The sequence below is a fragment of the Struthio camelus genome, chromosome 1 (genome assembly GCF_040807025.1).
Source record: "Struthio camelus isolate bStrCam1 chromosome 1, bStrCam1.hap1, whole genome shotgun sequence".
Lineage (NCBI taxonomy): Eukaryota > Metazoa > Chordata > Aves > Struthioniformes > Struthionidae > Struthio > Struthio camelus.
In genome coordinates, this window is record NC_090942.1 from 67,511,223 (window position 1) to 67,534,215 (window position 22,993).

Here is a 22,993-nt window from a genome sequence, read left to right on the forward strand (position 1 = left end):
CCAACCATACTGATAATGCTATTTTAAAATATTATGGAAAGTGGATTAAGTAAAATTTAATTATAAGAAAATTCATCAGTTCAACACTCTAGATCACAACTTCTTTCCATGGCAAAGAAAAACCTCTTGGAAATACTGGGCACAAAGAAACAGTTACTTTAATAGGATATATATTTTTAAACACTACATTATTTTTACATCAGCAAAAAAGTGGTGGAAGGTAGAGGTGTGAAGGAGGATGAGTGACAGCATAGGTTCCCTGAAGTGGACACCAAAGTTCAGGCCTTGCACAACGAGACTATAAGGTGTGAGACAGCACATATTGGTAGCATCGAGAAGTAAGATGCCTGGAGCTGCCTTTGCAAGATGTACATGAACATAGAGAAAGGGACAGTAAACATCAAGGGGTTTACATTCCAATAGCAGCGTAAACTGCGACAGTAATAGATTTGTTAACCCATTTACATTCAAAAAAAGCAAGAGGGATGACAAAAGCAGAGTTGGATTTTAGTTGAAACCTCTGCTTATGAAAGTAAGACAATTCAATTCAGTACCTTGAAGCATCCAACAACAGGGCACAGCAACCACCAGACACACTCAATTATTTCTGCAATTGCACAGAGTGTTTCCATGGAAAGGAAGTAGCCTTCTAGGTTCAAAAGATTCAACGTCTGACAGCTGATCCAGCCAGCGCTCAGCAGCAAAGGGCTCAAACAGAGATCACAGACAGCTCTTTGGACATTGTTCCGAACAATGCAAGAGGAAAACAAGGTCTGCAGCAGGGAAGAACCCCAGGGGCTCTGCCCCATACTGTTTATTTATTTACCAGTTGAAATCCCAATGAAAGCAGAACAGATATCAGAGTAGCCCATGGGTGGGAACTGTGGCCATGGGGCTTTCCTCTCTCTTTAGGCTTCACGAAAGAGATTGAGAAGTCTGGAAGGCAACCAGAGGACTGCTATTCTACTCTGGCTTTGAGAACTCCAGTCAAAATTTGTAGGCAAAGATGCAAACGGAAAGATATGCTGGAAGAAGTGCAGTCTCCCTCTATAATCCTTTGATAAAAAACAAGAATCATAAAAGAGCAAGAAACCCTAGAGAAACCATGCCACTACAAAATAAGTCAAGATGTTAAGAATATTAAGTGTGCTAGTTGCCTCAGTGCATTTACAGGAAGTTCTTGTTCTTTAAAACTTAAACTTGGGAAGAAAAAGATTGTTTTAATTCAAGAACTTTAGCTGATACTTCACAGAGGTAATCTAAGGTACAGCAGAAGTGGTGGGTTTTGAGTTGCATTAAACATTACCTCAGCATCCTTGTGCTTAGGCCATTACAGGTGGCTAACGTATTAGTGGCAGAGAACCCAGAAAAATACTTAAAATGCATTTTGCAGACCCACTCTCATTATATACTGATTCAATTTACATTCCTCTCCAAGCTCAGCAGGCACCACGTTGCTGCAGATTTCTAAGACTTATAAACAGTTGTGTTACATCCAACACAAACACTTTTCTGAGCCAGTCTACAACAGTTCTCTGACAAACTGACAGATAAATTTTGCAAACATCTTCCTTCTTCCCTGGCCTCAAGCTCCTTCAACAGGTCAATAGATCAGCTAGAAGGAAGCTGTATAAGAAATTAGGTTCTGGTATTTGATCATGCAGTTGTGGAGCATGCCCCATCCATGGCCATAGATTACCTCTACTGCTGTGCAGAAGGAAAAGCAGTATCAGAGGATTTACTGGTAGCTGCCAAGGCCACATCCATGAATGAATGTTCAAAACTCCACCTACATCCTCTGCCAGCTTGCGCAAGTGAGTTAACGTTTTTAAAACTCCACTTTAGGGTATTGTTTATACACACTGTAACTATGTGCTACACTGGACTCACGCAAAATACTTCCATGTTTTTAATTTGTATTTATTTCAATGGCTCAAATTTCCCTTTGCAGTGTACCTCCTCCCAAAAGGATGAGGAACCAATTCCACAGCTGCAAAAATCAAGGTTTTGGCAAAGACTGTTTAGGCAAGTCTTGGGGTCTTGATCACAGCTGGGGCTTTCAGGAGGACCGTGACAGATATACAGCATTAAAGGCATACAGCATTAAAACACAGCTCATCTCTTTTTCAAATTATTTTCAACATGAGCAATAGGCTCAGTACAGCCTATTACAGCACAGCATTTTGCTTACTTGAAAGGATATCATGCAGATTTGTATTACTATTAACATGCAAGTGCAACAAAAAGGGAGTCAGGGCTTTCAATGATTTTATTCTTTTGCCAGAAAATGACAAAAAAAAACCCAAACCAGATATTAGCACATGGGCCATTCCAATATTGCGTATGAGCTAGATATTTTATAGCTTGCCTTTCATAGCAAAAGTATCTACTGCACATAAGGATAAGGAAAATAAACAAACAAATAAATAAAATATATATATATCTATTTTTATATACATACATATATATGTATAAAAAACCAACATGAATCAAGAAGTACCTGCAAAGAAAGACTCCAATCCCCAAACCACCTATACATTCAAAGAAACTAGGTAGTGACTGATATGGATGTATACAGAGCAGAACTAAAAAACTGACCTCAGTTACTAAAAATAGTTTTGGAAACATTTTTGGAGTGTTAATTTTCTTTGCTCTATCACTGATGAGCTCACTGAATCAAAAGACCGTGTAGTACAAAGAGGGATGTATATTTAACAGCATTTCTATGACCTTCAGGTAATATAATATAGTGCAAGTGTTGAGCATGTACACCATATACACTGTAGTGTTATACTCTCCATCCAGTCCGTCTATACTTACATTTTAAACAGCCAGAATATAGGCTTCCTAGTAGATACAAGTGTTGTCTAAGCTTCACTTTCAAGAAATACAGAATATTTGAGGATGCACTGCTAGCTTATGATGTGTGCTCTAGTAATATGCACCACTCCCACCATCCATAGTCTTAAGTCTATTCTCAGACTGCATATGACAGAAAAATAGGAAGGAAAAGTTAGGAAAGTGTGAGAGAATTGGCTCAAATTTGAACACTAATCCCCAGTGCGCTGTGAGGAAGGTCTTAAGATTCTACTTCTCTTTGTAGGGCTAGCTGTCTTTGATCAACGCACCCACATCCTACTTCTTCCGCTGGTCATCCAAGCGGTAAGAAGCAATTCAGTGCAACTGCCTTGATATTCAAAGCCCTTGGGGGCTGACAAATAACTTCTGCTTCCTCAACTACAGTAAGAAACATTTTTTTCTTGCAGATATAGCAGAAGAACTAAATCTAGACTACAGAATGCACTCCTGCATAAACAAGTTTGACCACAGGGTAATAAAGAACTTATTTGACTTTTGCTTTCTTCTAATTCTTTAAGAGAGATGTATAAGCATATCAGCTACAGACCAGGATTAGAAAACTATTTTTATCTTTATTTTCAAATCTTTAGGAGACTCTTCCACGTCATTAACTTATTTCAAAAATAGTGAACTACTTAAAAAAACACAGACAAAAAAAAAAGAGGTCTACTTACAGCCACCCATGCCTCATATCGGAATGCCATTACTGTGAGCAGAACTCCTTACATACCAATGTTTTCAGGGAATTAACTCTACACATCCAGGAGGTAGTCCTTCAACTGGGCATAGAGTGAGCATTATCGACTCACCGTATAAAAAAGGAAGTTCTGAATTTCACAACTCACTGATGTATCTCAGGAAATACGCAGCAAGAAATATTTCAACACATATTAACAGAAGATAGCAAGGGTAGACATATAAATTGAAGTAAATGTTTCTTTAAAAAGAAAATAAATCCTTACAGGATAAGATTAACTGGACTCAGTACCACCAATAATCAGAATTCAATAGCCATGTTCCATTCCACATTATAATTCCAGTTGTATCTTTAAGAGCCCTTTAAGAGCCTCTATTTCTTAAGAAAAATGATAGGCAACTCGGGCAATGTAGAATGACTGTCACTCAGCATAGATGAGCGGTTCTGTGTTTTAGTTTGTGAAGAACGTGAAACATCTGAATGAATTCAGAGAAAACAGTTGTGAAGTTGTTTCCCCTTGTAGTTTTACTACTCTTTCTTAGCATTAAACTGCGTGGTAGTAAGACAATAGTTGTCTTTCAATACCAAGAAACTTGTAGAAACGACAATCGTATAATCTGCATTTTGTGCTCCTCCATTCTTGCTTTTCATTTGTATGATATCCGTACCCAGCTGCAGCAGAAGCCATCCGAACCCTCTACTGCTATGTTTCAATCATACAAAACTCAGCATATAAACAAGCAAGCAGTGTCTGCCAAGACCTTCTGACTCTTTTCCTTGTAAACTATTACATTACTAAAGTTGTACTAGAAAATTTTCAAGTAGACTGAATGACTTGACGTATCTGTGACACGCTCAAAGAGCAAATCCTTATAAGATCCTATAGAAGTAGGCAGAGATGATGCCAGCAGCTTTCCTTAGAAATTGTTCTAGGCAGCCAGGTAGTCATTTGTCATACTATCTATTATATACAGCTTCTTTAGAAGTCTATTAAATACTCTGTAGCTGTTTTTAGGTACATTACATACAGAAAGAAAAGTCTATTTCAATAGATTCCTTAATAAATAAGGAGTAAGGTATGTCATATAAACCACTGCGTGTAACTAACTGCCTCTTTCAGACAATCTTCTTCCCTTGAAATTGTAATGTGCGAATCTCTTTATGAGCACAACTTAAAAGCAACAGCGGTATTAAAGAACTACTTGGAAAACAAAAAACAAACAAAAAAACAGTATTTTCAGAAGGCCTAATTCCTGGCAGCAGAAGGATAATTACAACAAATCTCAGGTTCCACATAAAACAACAGTTTCTCATCCATCACAACTGGGCAAAGTTTGAAATCATAAAAAGGTGACAAAATACAGTAAATATGAAGAAATGTTTTACTTTTTTTTTTTTTTTAAGAAACCATTGAACGTTCCCTTGAGTTTAGCAACAGTAAGATACACCCAAAGTGCAAAGCAGAAAACCAAATGGAAAAATACTTGCGAACTCAAGGTGAATTGCCCCATACATGCTAAGGGTCTCTGTAAAACAGTGTACTTGAGGAAAAGCTGAACTAGGAAGACTCCAGTGATTCCCACTGTCATTACCTCCTCCTCAAATGGATTTCTGAGAACAGGAAGCACCATAAGCGAAAATAAAAAGCTAAGCGTGTGTCTACTGAACTATTGCTCTCTTAAGTGTGAAAATTTAGCTCTCAGAAAACTGTCATTTCATGATCAACATGGCAACCGTTATAGAAATAAATAACTGCAAGAGAACATAGGAGATTGCATAATCTAATAGTCAGTTCTGAAACATAATCAGTATACCTAATCCATCCTGGGAAGATGGCCATGGCAAGATGACATCTGCATACACGAACTATTCTTATCTCAGACTAAGAAAAAAGAAAAACAGTATAGCGCAACCACACAGTTCAGCTGATGAATTTGCAGATTGTCTTTTAATGCTTCCTCACCAAGAAAGCTTTTTGATGCTGCTAACGTAAGTCACCCAATTACTTTTTTTACTACTAGTTGGGCTAAGATCCACGGCACTCCTAGAAAAATGGAGTTTAAACACCATTTTGCCTATTGCTGTCCACTTTCTTACCCAGAAACACTCCCGACTCTTGGAAACCCTCCTTGAAACCCTAAGGCTAGTATTTGAAAGCTCTGTAGGAATTATAACTACCATTTTGGACATGTCAGTTCTGCCAACCTCCTGCCCCTTATAGAGCAGAGACAGTACATTTTTATACTGTACTGCTTCCTACAATTTCAAGTTATAGAAAGAAGTGATATCTGAAGAGATATGAACGAAACCACCACAAAAATTCTGCTTTTCATTCTGCAGAGCTATATTTGATTTCAGCACTGTAACCACTAGGAACGATTGCTGTAATCAATAACAGGAAGAATGAGTGTATCTGACAATCTACTGAGCACTCATTCATCTGGACCACAATTAAGTAGAATAGAGTAGCAATACATCATATATTACACTGCCAGTACACTTTATTTAAACTTATATTAAGCCTTCTATGACATTTAAATAATCAAGGCTGCACTGTAAGACAGTGACTTTTCTGTCTCCTCAAGTAAACCATTTTTATTGCTTCAATAAGCAATAATCCAATTTTAAGGCATTCTCATGCTATGATGCAAATACAATGTAGCAAAATCTTTAATTCTAGTCCTAGAGGTTTCAGATGGAGCTATTAATCAGAGTCCATTCTGTAACAAGTAGAGACTTAAATAAAGTTGTGACGTTCATACCTGAAAGGTAGAAAATCGAGGCAGAGCACCCCACCTACGTTTTTAATGATGCAAAAGAAACTAATCTCCAAAATGCATTCACTCCTCAACTCAAAGAGGATGTAGCACACCAAAATTTAAGACCCTCAGTTGTAAAACCCAAGACATCTACATCTGAGATTGGTCAAAAGTAATGCTAAAAAGGGACATAAACACTTCATTTCACTCGACACAATGTAAAAGCAGTGGGCGGTACTGCCAAACTGACCACCAGTTTATTTCTCTGAACACAATATGCATCCTATACGTTTACCACATCTGTATAAACAAGCAGCTGGCAATGCCTCCGTTGCTTGTTGAACAGAGAAAGAGATTGCTCAATATTTTCTTTTAAAGAGGAAAATGCAATTATTTTGTTTTCACCAAGAACCCAGAAAACATTAAAGAAATAGTTGAAAGGAACTCTAGTCCTAGTTATTTAGACTACGAAGACACTGTAAACCACAAGAAGCCTTACTGTCTTCCTCAGCAATCTCTCAGGAGATTTGAGGGATTATACTGTTTAGATTTAGGAGCAGAAAGATCTGAGAAGTTCTCTTGGGATATGCAAGAAGCCTACAGAAGTACAGTACATGATGGTAAACATCTTTGCTATTTTCTCCTCCCCCTTTGATAGCATATATCTTCACTGAGCATTGAAACTGCAGTGTGCCAAGGAACTAGATTTTACGAAGACTACCGACCTCTAACATAAAACAAACGAAGAAGTTATGAACGTTCAGCACAATTTTTCCCTGTTCACACCACAGACTCTCCCATTTCCAGTGATTAACAAAACAAAAGCCATATTTGATTATATTCAATAAACATTTTCTGGAAAAAACAACAGAAAGAATGAGTATTCCCTTTTTTAGCTTCTGCTGCTTACACACTACCACCCCGCAGCCAAAAGATAAAGCATCAGGTATTCTGGAAACAGTGGCTTTGCAGAATTTTAGACTCATCTCCCCAACATCCAATTTAAGTGGAATAGTCATCAGAAGAAAACACGAACTCTGTGAAACAGAAAATTTTGGTAATATAAAAACTGATGTTCACCCAGTCTATTATTTGGCTAACAGATTCGTAAGTAAGAGAGCTAAAGGAAATGAGCAGCTGGTATAGGTACCCTGACATGCTCGTAGACACACAAGCTGTTTTTTGTTTCAGAGGACGATCTTTTTTTCCCCTCCTCTCCCCCCCCCCCCCCCCCCCCCCCCCAAAATCTGAAAACAAGCCAGGCCCTGCACGGTATTACTAATCATGTTCAAATCGCATCAGGTTGGCAACATCTGTCCTTAGACTTTTACTTCCTATAAATGCTCATCTGAATTAAAATAGTGAAGTATATTAATCAGCAGTGGCACCACACAAGACAATTTCTTCATGTGACAAGAGCTAAGTAAACTGGAAAATAGCTTGCAGAGCTGAACAAGCACAAAAGTGCTTTACTCTGTCACAGTTTATTTGTTGCCAAAACCATCACACTATCCACATTACTATTTAGCAAATACATACTGGGAAGTTTTTTTAAAATTTGTTTTTAAATATAGAAGTGTCTAGGTGATCAATACCATAAAAAGCCCCAAAATGACAACAAAAAAACCCAACCCATACACCTTCATTTGGGTGCCTCTCTCTTCACTCCAAAGCCTGAACAGATGCCCTGACTTTTGCCAAGCCCTAAGCCACATACACCCATGACTCTGACTCACTCCGACTAACATTACTACTTATTCTTTAGCTGCTTCCTACCATGTCTTTATGGTTAGGATATCTCATCACGACTTTGAACCAGTTACATGTACAAAGAAATACTGCAGCCTAGAAGAGCTCCACTTTCTATGCTAATGCAAAAAAAAAAAAAAAAGAAAAAAAAAGAAAAGGACAAAAAACAGGTCACCTTTACCCCTCTTCAAGAATTTCTTTAATCTTTTCTGTATGGAACTCGAATATGTTTATGGTAACGCAATATGTCCTAGGCACTTGTCAGAATAGATCTTTTCTGTTTTTCTTTTCTATAAACTACTATGACTGATCAGAGTTGACAGGAAAAAATTATGATTACTTTTAAGCTCTTCTAGAACTTCTATTATTTGCCTGTATGACGGTACTTGCAAAAGATTTCTAAAGCAGATGCTTGAAGTTGGGCAAGCAAGTCATAGCTAGGCAATCAGCAGGAGGATTTTAGCAGACATGAGTATTTGCGGCTCCCTGTTGAGGAATCCTCTTTTGCAAATTTTGGCTCATAGAAGAGCTCGCTATCATCTTGTCTAGCATTCTACTGTGTACCTGGACATCTAGGAGGCAAAACGAAAAATGACTTTTCAAGAAGAAAAGTCTGTGGTTCCATTCAGGAGGGATGACCACATCAACTAAAAAGTCAAGGAATAATTCTTAAAATATAATCACTGAATGCCTTTCTTTAAAATGAAGATGTGGGAGGGGAAAAAAAAACAAAAAAAAACAAAACAAACCATCCACAGGAGAAAAGTTCTTGCAGCTAAGGTGTTGGATCAAAGGGACCTTGGTCCATGACCACATCCTTTTCTATGATTTCTTTGCAATCCAAGACATAGGAGTTTTTGCTTCTTTCCTGCTGGTAGGAGATGAATAGAGCAAATTTTGCTGTCTTACCTAAAAGAGCACGCGAATGATAAAGACCATCTCAGGATTAGCTTTATTTCAGTCCAGCCCCTATTGTACTGCATATGCTTACTCTCTTACTCCTATAAGACAGTGACTGCTGGAAGTGTTACTACATAATGTATACAGTAAGGAAAGGGAAAGAGAGGGAAACTTCCTGGATGCCTAGGGCCACTTATATTTCCACCTAATCATCCAGGCATCTATACTGTTACCAGAATAGTTGCAAATCAGCTGATTAATAACTCCAGTCAGACTCCATCTGTTTCAATCCCCCCACCCCCAACCTCTCATTTCCTAGAGTAATTTAGGTATGAAGCGCCCTCTGGAGGTCATGTGGTCCAGCCCCCATGCAGTAGGGTCAGTTTAGGTGAAGCTGCTCAGGGACTCGTCCAATTGAGTTCTCAGTACCCCCAAGGATGGAGGCTCCCCAGCCTTTCTGGGCACCTCTGCCAGCATTTGATCACTCTCATGGTGAAAATTTTCTTCCTCATAGTGGAAATTTCTCTTGTGGCGAGTCATGTCTGTTGCCTGTTGTGCTATCACTGTGTATCTCTTCTGGCTCTGTCTCCTCCAAACCCTCCCATTAGATAACAGAAAATAGTAGTAAGACTTCTCCTGCTGGTCTTAGGAGAAGTCTCCCTTAGACTTCCCTTCTGGAGAAACCCAGGTCTCTCGGGCTCTTATGTGATATGCTCCAGTCCCCAGTCTTCTTGGGGGCCCTCCGCTGGACCCTCCAGTTTGTCAGTCTTCCCTGTACCAGGGAGGCCAGCACTGGACTCAGTAACCCAGATCTCTCTGTGCCGAACAGAGAGAATAATCACTCCCCTTGATCTGCTGGCTAAACTTTTGCTAATATAGCCCAATATGCAGCTTGTTCTGCTTCACCACAAGGGCACACTGTTGACTTGCATTGTCCATTATCTCCTAACGTCCTCTACTGTTTTGCTTTCTAGCCACCAGCCTGTACCATTGCATGGAGATGTTCCAGCTCAGATGCTAAATGCTGATTTGCTCGTGTTGAATTTAATGAAGTTTCTGTCAATCCATTTTTCCAGCCTGACAAGGTCCTTCTGAATAGCATCCCTGCTGTACCTATATCAACTGCTCCTCCCCATTGGTATTATCCACAAACTTGCTACGGGTGCACTCCATTCTATTGTCCTGGTAATTAATGACAATAAACAGCATCAACCCCAATACTACCCAGGAAAATGGGGTTCCTCCCCTCCTCCCGTCTCCTAGGTAGTAACCATAATTTAGCTGGCCTGTCAATTGACCACTGTTCTCCAGAGGATTAATAAAATTGCTTTGGAGGCCAGAACCATCCCCAGAAATCACTGGCTGACCATTTTCTCCCTACCCAAACAACATTTCAAAAACATAAATATAGCAGGATAAGGTGACTTCTCCTCCAAATTCGAATACCACTAACACTGTGTGAACTGCTTTACCCTGAGCATAATCTGAAGTATCACAGGAATGTTATCTGTAACTGCTAGATGTCATCTAACACTGTTAAACGTTATCTTCCCTCATCTGCTGAGTTTCAAGGATTCTAAGTCTTTCCCTACCCTGAACTCTCTGTGTATATAACAGGAAGAAAAACATAAACAAGAAAGAGTCAAGAAGAACCTTACAAAACTGTTGTGGTGGTTTTATTTCCCAAAAGGTCATTTGAAGAGTTTTAGAGGTCAGTAACGTTATAGAAGGGCAAGGATGTTTTACATGTTTAATGCATGAAGGCATGACACAACAACTATTTGTAAGACAAGTAAATGGACATGCTAAAGGTCAGACTGACATTTTAGTTTTGGGATCTTTGGCTTTGTTCATTCATGGGGTGGGAAAAGGAGAAAACAGGAAGAAGCAGGAAAGAATAAATTTAACAATACCAATTTATCGTTATTCACAGAAAATGAGTTTGCAAACAAGTTCCATGGATTAAATACACCACAACCTTGGACCATAGCTAACATCAATAGCAAATTCCCTGGGATACCACAAGTGACATCAGTGCAGAAACTCACAACACCTGTATCTGCTAAAATATCCCACAGAACAAAGTAGTTCATACCTCAGGTAAAAAAAAAATAAAATAAAATAAACGAAAACTACTTTTGTACCTTTCTTCACTGGTCTAGAATTGTTACCTATGTCTAACTATCAATGATTAGATAGTTTATTTTGGGTAGAGAGAAATAACTTATAGGAGTAACAGGGCAAAAGAGCTAAAGCCTAAACAAGAAATCACAGAAGATCAAGACCATACCACACATAAAAAAAAAGTCAGCTTGATGAATTCAAAAAGGTGGCTTCATTTTCTCTAAGTGAGCTCCATTAAAAACTGAAGTGGAACAAAGGACACCTCAATCCTTAAGAAGAAAGCTCACCAGGACACTGTATCCTCCTCCTATTCAAGAGCACAAGCAGCTTAGGCCTATCTGCATTTGTGTTAGACATGCTAGAGATGTTAGAGAAAACAGAAAGCTATCCTTAAAGAAACAAGATAACGCGCTAATGAAACAGGAAGTACTAAAGGAATTACTAAGTTATCTCCTAAATGGCAAATTTAACACACCAAAACTGCATGGCGAGGGAGAAGGGTAGTATGCTATTGAATCACTTTAAGAAACTTCAGTTCAAATTCACTGACTTTACAATGGATGTTTTAGTCTCAACTCTTTTTTTAATTCTCCAGGCAGACTCCTGCAAAGTTAACCACAGACAGAGTTAATAATCTCACTGACTATGAAGGTACTAAGAGGTAACATTCACTAACTACTTGAGGCTGTGCAGATATTTTAAAGCAGGGAATACAAATGAAGAAAAACAAGCAAGCAGTTCAGGACAGCATCCACAGTATTATAAGTAGCTACATGAGAAAAAAAAAAAAAGAGACCCAGAAATCAAAATAAAATTAGACTTTGTTCTAATATGGGATGGAGGAAACCACTTCCCCATTACAGAACAAACAAATATCATCAAGGAGCTGACACAAAAGGGAAAAGAAAAACAACAGGAAAACTTGCCAGCTGGGGAAAGCAGTAATCATCTGCCAAGGATCACTTTCGGGTCACAGCTGCTTGTCTCTGCCAAGTTTATAGAGTTAGCTGTTCTAAAAGTATATTAGAGAGATGCCACTAGAGAGTTATGTACTGACCTTGTAAGGAAAAGTTCCATGGAGAAGACAGTTAATTTCCAGGATACTGGGAATTTGGTTAAGAGTCATCTTGAGATTTCCCAGGTTCAACATCAGAACAGCTACTCCAAAAATCCAAACAATGTTGCTTTTTTTTGCTCATATCCCTACTGATAGGGATGCCAGTCTCCCACATGCCCATCTAAATTCACTTCTGCACATTCCACTCCAAAGGAAACAACTTCTAGACTGAGAATGTGGCTACAACTATGTCAGCACATATCTATTTTTACTGGGAAATGCATGGTGCTGCTGGAAAGACGACAGATATTAATTTTTCCCTCGATATATTGATATTTTGATATTATTCATTTCTGTTTCCTTTTCAGTAAATTAATAGCAATGACTGATTTTTCAGACAGGTGCTGTAATTGGCTTGTTAAGACATTTCATGCCATTTTAGAAGTGGCAAAATCTTCCATTAATGATACTAGGTCAGGGCTCACTGCAATGCATCCTTGAGAATTTTAGGGAAGCACTGGGGATGAACATAGCGCTCTGCATGTTTAGGAATTAAAAGGGGGCGGGGAAATCTTATTTCACACTAGGTAATTATGTGTCAGGAAGACCATATGGCTAGCATCGGTCATTGTTATAAAAGCTTGTAATAAGTGTTACATAGATATTTAATGGGTAGAAGACACTTGGAACCACAAGACCTTATCTAAAAGAAGAAGGCAGAAGAAATCTACTGCTACCTAACTTTTCATTATTTTAAAGGATTCCTCTCAACCATTACCACAATAGAAGCAATTAAACCATGGTTATTGGATTTCACTGCCTTTCCAGACTGATCAGCGTGGTTGATACTTCCAGCAATGGAATCAGACAAAACTCTTATATTGCACACACTTCCTGCTGAAAAAGCAGCCAGCCAGACATTTATTTTTGTGCTTACAGAACAAACTGGCCAACAAAATAGGAACCCCAAAAGCCTACTTGAGTCTCAAGAATCACATCTAGGGACACAGTACATTTAGTAGGAGGGAGGAAAACTTAAGATGAACAAGAGACCAAAGAGGTTTGTCACAAGGATTTTGAAAAGTGTAGAGTCATTGAACTGAATTCAACAGCAGTTTTAAAAGTCTTCTCATTCACATTGTACAAATCAGTACAAAATTGCCTCATCAACAAAAGAAATGTTTCTAAGCCAATCCTGTCCTTTGGTATACATACATACACAGTGATGATATTTAAAGATCAGGTCTCAAGATGAGTAAAAGCTCAAAGAAAGTTTTATCAAGTTTAAAGGTATCTAGTAAACACAGTATCTTACTGAGGTATGAAGACAAGAATATGCATCAGGAATATATTTAAGAAAAAAAAAAAAAAAAAGGAAGTTTCAAAAATAAACCTAGCTGCACACAGTGTCATTGGCTCACCAGTTTCACTTTGACTATTACAGGGAGATAAAGTATTATTGAGGAGCATTTACTTTTTTTTTTTTTCTCTCTAGATACAACTTAAGCTTAATAAAGGATTAAGTTGTTCTCTTAGATACATAGATGGTTACTGGGAAGCTACACTTCATAAAGGCTGTGTTTCATCAGAACTGTTTTGCATTACAGATATAGTGTTGTAGTCTCTCTGCTCCACAAATTTCACTGTTACAGTGCAGTCTGATGCAAAAAAAAAAAAAAACACCACCACCACCAAAAACCCACACACCATGAGCTATTTCAAGGCAAACAGGATCCTAAGAGCAAGGAAGAAAATACACAGGAGGCTCATGTAACATAGGAACGGGCACAAGATGAGAGGGACGGGACTTTTCAAACCGTGGCAGGCAACTTGGGTAAAAGGACCTCCAGTAGCCCCAGGAAGCCAGGAGAGAACAGTAACCTTAAGCGAGCTAGGGCTCTGCACAAAGCAATGTCTGGTCAGCCCTGAACCAGATTGTTAAAGAAATCAAAAGAAAAAATATCTAGAAGATTTTCTAGTCAAGTCAGAGTCTATTCAAGAGTGCTGATTTTTCATGTCTTTTCATACTGAGGAATCACTAATATTTTAGGCCTAAAGCTCTTCACCTTAGTAAACTGACTGTAAGTTGATATAATCCTTCAGAAAAGGATGTGACCTATAGGATACCAGGCCCATCTTTATACAGGTGACTCAGATGCACAGAAAAATAATCAAGCTGCTTTAATGCATTCTGCTACAGTTTGGGGTAAAGCTTAGTGAAAGCTGAGGGAGATATGGAAACTGAAAAGACTTTGTGCTGTAAGCAAGTCTAGGAACAAAAGTCTTCAGTACTTCATACTGCCAGATAAACTTGGCATGTTGAGCACTGTGTGGAAATATAAGAATTTTTATCTGGAAATATAAGAATTTTTAAATTCCACATGACAGTCATTTGGGTTCTGGTAGTGCTGTGCAAAAACATTTAGCTGCTGAATTCAGTGAAAATAGAATAGACATATGTTCACATCCACACAACTTCAAAGGAGAAAATTTGTTCTATAAAGAACAGACAATTCAAAACAAAGAAGATTTTCACAAATGTGTCTTTTCTTCCTTGACTTTTGCAATGTCTTCTCTTCTTTCTGTTCTCCTCCTGTAAAGTAAAGGTATTTCCCCACTCTTTTCTCCGACATACTCTCCACCTTCTTATCCATTTTGCTTACCCTATCACCCCTCACAACCTTTTCTGTCCTCTTTCATCTTTTCTTTCCACCCACTCTACCTCAACAACCCTTACTATGGGCCTGTATGAGTGTCAGTCTCCTACAAATACATGCATATGGACACATGCCCACTATATCCAACTTGCACTATAGGATCCCTCATACCCCTTCTACTCTACACTCAGCAGTTCAATGAAAGAAAGGGTGGGAGTATGACAAAAAGCAACACTTAAGCCTCTCCGGAAGACCTTGCTCAGCAGATTACAAATAGCACCACCCCCAAATCCAGTGCAGGATCTATAATTTACAAGTTTCTTAAAACCTGCAATCTGCCTTTGCAAAAAACTTGCATTTTTCCCCTTCCTCCTTAAGGCATAAAATGGCTGCAAATTACAGTTGACAACTGTGGTGTTTACAGTTTTACCTGAGGCCATTACAGACCCAGGGGGTCATATAACCACAATACCAAAATCGAACATTTCTAAGTTATCTCTCAAAATTAATACATAGATAAGGGGTGCTTTTTATTAGGAATTTTCAAATTCCCACTTGATAAAGCTTATGAAAGAAGGGAGTAGAGGATTGGCACAAAAGAACATTTTTGCAGTTTTCTGAACACGGATGGTTTGGTTTATCCTGGTTACATTAGACACATGAGAAGTAGCTTAGGAAGATGGGAAGATTTTTTTGGGTAACAGACAACACTTCATCTAGAAAAGATGATAAATATATCAGTCAGCTTTGTTCTTTGGATTTTAACATGGTAAAACTGAACTCTCTCTCCTCTCCCTGTGCCTGGGTCCCATAAGATATATAGAACTGGAATTAGCAATATAATTTTAGCATATTTTCTTCTAAGCAAACATTTTCCCTTGAAAAATGCATGAATATTTCCTACTCAGAACATCAGTTCTTTCTGCTGTGTTCCCAGAACTCTTACAAGAACACAAACACCTTGTTTAAAGCATCATTTTCTTCTCTCCTTACTTCAAAGCCTACACAATCTATTCTGCAGAGAAAGACTTGATGGTTCCATCAGTGCAGCACAGAAGAGGAACCTAAATCTAAACAACGTCTTTCATCTGTCAGACACAGTATAGACAGATCCAATATAGCTCATTCTTTAGGCATACAAAACTCATGCTTTAGGCATTCAACTTTTCCAAACAAGGCCTCAGCTTCATTTCAAGTCACATACTGCAAGAGGTTTTACCAGGGAGAGAAGGATTTAAAGAGGGAATGACAGGCCTAAGCAGCAACATGCAATTTCAGTTTGGCCTCTCTCAGTGGAGTCAGGCATACTTCCTGCCTTCTCTTCTTTCCCCAGTGCTAGCAGTGTAAAAGATATTACTACCTCTCCTATGAACAAGTCTGGCTCAATGTATAAACCTGTGTTTATGAACATAGAAACATTACTGGCAATAGCCTCCATCTAAAGGTCAACATCACACTGCACTAAGCTTAGCACAGAAAGAGCGCTAGAGAAACTCTAGAACACAAACCGTCTACAAAGAAAGCAATTGATAAATACAGATCTAAAACTGATTTCAACTTCCCAGCAGCTCAACCCACTAGGAAGTTTATGTAGGCATCTTGTAAACACCACAGCAAAGCAGTTTTAAATGTCTGTAGCATTAAGTTGACAATCTAAAGACCTCCACTAGCATTGGTGGGCTACCACTTTATTATCTTGCAACTATTAACCTAGAGCAATCCTGATAGCAGTTATATCCAAAAAGTCTTTTCCATTAAAATATTAGTAAGCTTTTAAAAGATCACTGTTTTCAATGTGAACTGAGAAAGAAAGTATTTTAAATATCTAAAGCTTTTATCAAGAATGAAAGAAGTGAAGGCATATTGGTCAATGTAGGCTTGCAAACGATAGATTTAGGAATCAAGAACACTGTAAGCCCAGGAGACAGAGGCAAGAAACATTTTTCTTCCTGTGTAGCCAGCAGTACACGATGAGCTTACCAGCATGCTGATAGACTGTCACAAGAGTTTCTGAGAACAGCCTTCAGGATTTCCAAGTCATGTTAATAGGCATAACAAGCATAATAAACTGAAGAAGCAGAATTAGTTTTTTGAACTAGTTTTTCTTGCTCATGGCAGTGCACCTACCTTGAATAAAACTGATTTAAATGAGCTATTAGTTTTCATAGAAAGATAACTTTGGGGAATTCCTTTATTTCATCACCTTGCTCCAAAAGGAAAAAGTAATAGATTTCCTCCTAGAAAAAAGGAACGGCTATTCATCTTCAGTACTTTCTTTTGTAATTGTGGAATTAAATAGGATAACAGAGACCTCAATGACATGTTCTTCATTTTAAGCCAGATTTAGAAACACTATGCAAAGACTCATTTTCTAATAGAAACTATTCACCAGCTTTGATTCTGGCAAACTTGCTCTGACAACTGTAGTAATGAAGAGGTTACTTCCATCATCCATCTATTCCGATCACCTCCTAGAAGCTGGCATCCCAGGAAAAAGCAGTAAAATAACTCATGGGAAATGCACAAGTTAGGAGTGGATACAACGCAAATTAAAGTGCAATAACATGCCTGGCTGTTATGGGGACATCTCATACAGTTAAGGCAATAATGGGGTCTTCCAGCACTGGGGAGGGTGGTTAAATCATTCAAAGAAGAAACTCTAATGTTTGTCTGACAAAGACCTCATTTTTCGTTCAGCAGCAGCAAGCGGTTCACAGACTAAGTGTCCCTCTTTAAAGTCACGAGATATAAAACCCTGTGTTAAACTGATCTATTGAATAAAAAAAAAAAGCTACATCAAAAAAAAGGTAAAAATTATTCTTAAAAGACAGCCATTGCAGTCTGTAAAAATTCTCATCGCTGTGAACACACACTAATACCTGACGTACCCCATGCAGTCACAAAAATCTTCCATTTTTTCTTGAATTACTTCCAGCTTTCTTGGAAAACAGATTATTTATTCTTAAAGGAAGCATGCCAATGCTTCTGTGGATGAGCCATGCACGCAGACAGAAGCTGCTGGAGTGGTCAGTAAGGGCACCACAGGAAGGACAGTGTTGCTTTGCTTCCTTTAAAGACAGATCACAAGCACTGGCTTTGTTAACAAGTATTGACTCCCTTCTCTAATTACTGCATTCCAGATCTCACAATTTTACCGGACCATGAAACTCAGCAGTCTGCAGACACCACTTGCCCAGGTTAGATTTTGCTCTTACTGACAATTTAACACTCCAAAAAGGAACAGGCAAACTTCTTTTCTAGAAGATAAGTAATTGTTGGATTTCCAAAAATAGCCGTAAGACCAAGGAATATAGTTACTGATATCCATCAAATGAAGTTCCCAGAATCTGCAGGTTTGCATATCTAAAGTTAGAAGATGCAAATCCAATACTTACACCTGCAAATTAGTGAACAAGTTTTCAGAAGAGCACATAAACTCAGTACCTTGGAAAACCAGACTATTTAGCCATTAAAGCGGTATAGAAAATCCTGGCTTCTATTTGAAGTGAACATTTTCAAATTTGTTCCCACAACTCTCTAATTAATCACACTAAGTAATACTTTTGCTTTCTTTCTGCATGACTTATTTAGAAACAGACACTCAATCCTAATTAACTATAGGCGGGAATTCAAAACGTTTTTAACTCTGAATAACACTGTCAGCTGGATAGAACACAGTTTAAATTATTTTTTTTTCCTTTTTTCCCCCATTGAGGTTCCCAGGTAGACAAATCCCTGACTACTGTTTCACTTAAATTTTTACCACATTAAATATCTGCCTTAAAAAGAAAGCTCTGAAAAAATTGTGGCCCTCCATTCCCTTATTATTCTGAAGCATTTTTGTCTATTTTGAGTAATTTATTAACTTACCAGGGAAGACATCTTAAGCATTTGTTAAGAAATGTATGGATTCATTTCTTCTGCTTAAAGTCAAAATGTATGTATTTCATTGCCAAGCTCACTTCCTGTTCACCTCCTCAATATTGATACCCAAGAATGCTGCGCAGGCTACGTTCTGAAGGGCTAGCTCTCTTTCACTTCCTTTTGAGGCTTTCAAAACCAAAAAAAAAGAGCTGTTGCTCACCAGAATACCACTGCTATAAAAAGCTAGCACATTTATAAAATAACTGACCAAACCACATTTGCACTAAAACCAAGTAAAGTCAGAGTTTCTTTTCTACCTTCTGGTATCTTTAACAGTAAAGTGGCCATCTAATTTTAAAGAACACATTTACTCTTCAGGAAGAAAAGTACAACAGTCCTCTGCTCTGAAGTGCACTGCATTGCCAAATACAAATAGGGAACAACTATTTGCTAACTTTCAGTTAACAGTTAAGCTGACTGACAGTTAACCATGTGATTAACAGATGACTAACAGCCTACAGAGCAAAAGAGACTTTGTCAGATCTGAATGAACACAGGAACTTTATATGTTGAATCTCAGCTGGTATTCTCCGGAGATCTAGGCTCTCAGCGCTCTCAGACTAATTTGCTCCTATCCAGGGACAAGTACCAGGATGGTAAGATTTAACACGAGATCAGACTGCTTCTCCTGCATCCCTGCTGTTGCACACTGCATGTTTAACTTGCAGTTAAGAAAGTACTTATTTAGTAATATTCACATAAGTGAATGTTAAAAGTCTGTCTAGATGAATGGAAAGCGTGCTATTGCAGCTACCAGAAGAACACGCTGTTAGAGTGCACCTCATTCCTTACAGAGTAAGGAATGTGGTTGCCTACTAAGCATTGCCTATTGTTTCTATAGGAAAGCCTGACTAAACATCAATAGCAATGGTAGATTTTTATCACCCAGGCCTCAGGGCCATCACGGGTCTTAAAAAGACACCTCTGAAATGGTGACACGCTTACATATATATAAAATTAGTACTGATGAGGGAAATGCAAGCCACTATGCTAAACTACTAACATATGTAGCCAGTTTACCTTTAAAACAAGGCATCTACACTGAAAACACATACAGGATTGCGGTAAATATGCTTACATTGTTTGGCAGGAGGGAGAAATCATTTTTGCAGGAGATCCATAATAAAGGACATCACAGCTTTCAGCAGTTCCTGCTCAGTTTCACAAACGTTAGAGGATCATATCCAACCATGCTGGCATAGCCCTACACCTGGAACATCTTGTATTTATGTTATACAATGTCTCTGCTTTTTAAGGAAGTCTTCACCAGGGTGCTGCCCAAGCTTCTGAACACCAGCAGCAGTCTCAACGGAGTAACCAGCTAGGTTGTTCTATTTTTTTTCTAACTTGTAGTCTGTAGTGTGAAAATAGGCAACCTAAGTATGTATATAAAAATACCACCTTTAATCTAATGCATCATACTCTCGGAGTGGTTTATGCGGCAACATGCAGCTTCAGCACCTACTTGTCCAGTTAAATGAGTGTATCAATTAAATGAAACATAGTAACCTATTTCTGTTTTTTTGAGAGTAGAGGGAAGGTTAGTTTTTTCTTTCAGCAAGAACCCTTGCCTCCACTGATCTTTTCAAGTACCATTTACTTGGAAGATAGCTCTGGAGGTAAACAATACCCTTCATACAGACTACAGTAAACAGGTCAAAGTATTTTATAAAAAGAAATATTTGCAAAACCTTTGAAGATTGATGATTTGCTATGAGATGAAAAATACACAAACAAACGAGAACATTCAAAATGGAAATGATCCTATTTTTGAAGATACTCAAAAGAATCTCAATCTTTTCAAAACTGTATATCTGCTATACAGAGCTGCTTGAAAATACATTCAAAGCTTAGAAGTTATATTATTAAGTTTCAAGTGTTTAAAACAGACCTAATATCTGGTCAAAATCCTGAATGTGTATAATAGGTTTTGTTTTGAAGAAAGGGAAAAAAAGCTTAAAACATGAATAATTTTCTGCTGGAAAAATTAAGACTTTTACTTTAATGAGGCTTAAAAAATTACAATTTTCCATGAAAGCATTTCACTTGAAAAGTACCCAATAGTGTTCACTTTAAATCCCAGAAATTTAAAAGTAGCCTGACAACCTCAAGCTGCATCTTTGTTCTGTAGACAAATGTCAGATTTCAGTCTTCTGAAATGGCCAATCCCAAAACATCCTCCATCTTACAGTACTGTGTGATACCATGTCTCAAAGAGCTCCATGTCACCTTGAGAATCATGGTCACTGCATGGAGGGCTACTGCTGATCACTCAGTGTCATAATTTAGTAAAATTAGGATTGACTTTCCCAGTCAGGTCAATGATTTGAAGTAAGCAACAAGATACAGTTGGGAGAGATGAAATATTACTTTCAAGAAGCTTTAGTATGGTGGCATAGGTAACAACTAATTCAAAATCACAGGTCATTAGATGTTTTTACTAAGAGTGGACATGTTATAGTAAAGGATCCAATATTTTGGCTGGCAAAACAGCCCTATGGACCATTCATTCTTTAAATATTTAGAGGAAAGTACACTGACAAATACAACATCTGCTTCTTAAGTCGAAAATATCGCCTCATGTCTTTTATTCCTTTTGATGCTCCTCACCAGGAAGACGAAAGGACAGGAGAGAGAGTTGCTGAGATCGTGTGAAAAAATGTACTCTGCCAATCATCAGCAGTTCAGAGCAGGGTTCACTAAAACTTTCAACAAATATACGGAAGTTCTAAGTTACTTAAAATCAGGAAACGTGAGAGGAAAGTTGCATTCTCACTAGCTCTGTGTAAAGTTATCTACTACCATGGAAATAGGAAGCAAAATTAAGTTTTTGAAAGGTTTGATTGTTCTGGCATTGGTAACTGCAATCCATACATGAAAAGGACAGTACAGGAATGCTGAACATTAAGAGGTTAAGGTTCTTTTAGAAGCATGTAATTATCTTTATCCAGGTCCATGGAAAGTTCATTCTTACTTCCAAATTTCTGTTGTTGTCCCATCCCTTGAAATAAGAGCAAAAAACTTCATACTAAGCAACTGCTTAGTACAACTATGATCTTTAACAAAAGTGCAGCCCAAACAGATTCCTCTATAAAGGGAGGTCTTTTGAAAAGAAAAATGAAGCCTTTAGGAAACAAACCCATGTTCCATCTTGTTCATACTTCTTTCATTTTGAACACAAAAAGGACCAGGTTTGATTAGATATACATATAGAACAGATGAACCAGCAATCTCCTTACTTTTTATATCACATGGCCAATGTACTCAACACAATCATTTCTATTGAATCACAGCACTACCAGGCACAGAATATTTGCAAGCGAGTCATGGTTGAACTAAACTGCAAAGAAAATAAACGTAATTTAATCATTGTGGATCCTTATTCAAAAGCTTCAAAGTTCAAAAACAGTATAAAGTATGAACATTGGTCTTAGATATAGCTCTTGTCTATGCTAGTCAATTTTCTGTTCTGCTAAAACTGCACTGATCAAGGAATTTGGCGGGAACACATGGAAAAAAAAAAAAAATCACCGAATCACAGAACGGCCAAGGTTGGAAGGGACCTCTGGAGACCATCTAGTCCAATGCCCCTGCTCAAGCAAGGTCATCTAGAGCACATTGCCCAGGATTGCATCCAGGCAGGTTCAAACTATCTGCAGGGAAGGAGACGCCACGACCTCTCTGGGCAACCTGTGCCAGTGCTCTGTCACCCTCACAGGAAAGCAGTTTTCCCTCATGTTCAGACGGAGCTTCCCGTGGTTCAGTTTTGCCCGTTGCCTCCCGTCCTATCACAGGGCACCACGGAGAAGAGTCTGGCCCCATCCTCTTGACACCCTCCCTTCAGACACTTATACGCATTGATCAGATCCCCCCTCAGTCTTCTCGTCTGCAGACTGAACAGTCCTAGCTCTCTCAGCCTTTCTTCACAGGACAGATGCTCCAGTCCCTTCGTCGTTTTCATAGCCCTTCGCTGGACTCGCTCCAGGAGCTCCGTGTCTCTCTCGTGTTGGGGAGCTCAGAACTGGACACAGTGCTCCAGGGGAGGCCTCCCCAGGGCTGAGGAGAGGGGGAAGATTACCTCCCTTGACGTACTGGCAACACTCTTCCTAAAGCACCCCAGGATACCATTGGCCCCGTTGCTGGCTCATGGTCAACTTGTTGTCCACCAGCACTCCCAGGTCCTTCTCCTTTCCAGCAGGTCAGTCCCCAGCCTGGACTGGTGCATGGGGTTAATTCCTCCCCAGGTGCAGGACCCTGCCCTTGCCTT

The 22,993-nt window shown here is 38.6% G+C and overlaps 1 protein-coding gene across 5 annotated transcripts in view; it reads right to left on the minus strand.

Annotated features, from left to right (window-relative positions):
* The window catches only part of FGD4 (FYVE, RhoGEF and PH domain containing 4), a 117,952-nt gene that overhangs the window by 76,693 nt on the left and 18,266 nt on the right, over positions 1 to 22,993 (minus strand). Inside the window, exon 1 of one of the 5 annotated variants that reach the window (XM_068946374.1) lies at positions 18,673 to 18,809. The exons of 2 other annotated variants lie outside the window; for them this stretch is intronic. Coding sequence is in view for 1 of the 3 variants with exons in the window: in XM_009679899.2 (XP_009678194.1) it covers positions 3,534 to 3,543 (10 nt within the window). In the remaining 2 variants the exon portion in view is untranslated. Of the gene's footprint in view, positions 1 to 3,533; positions 3,668 to 18,672; positions 18,810 to 22,993 lie in introns of those variants that run through there. 2 more of the 5 variants (XM_009679899.2, XM_068946408.1) reach the window with 2 other exon arrangements.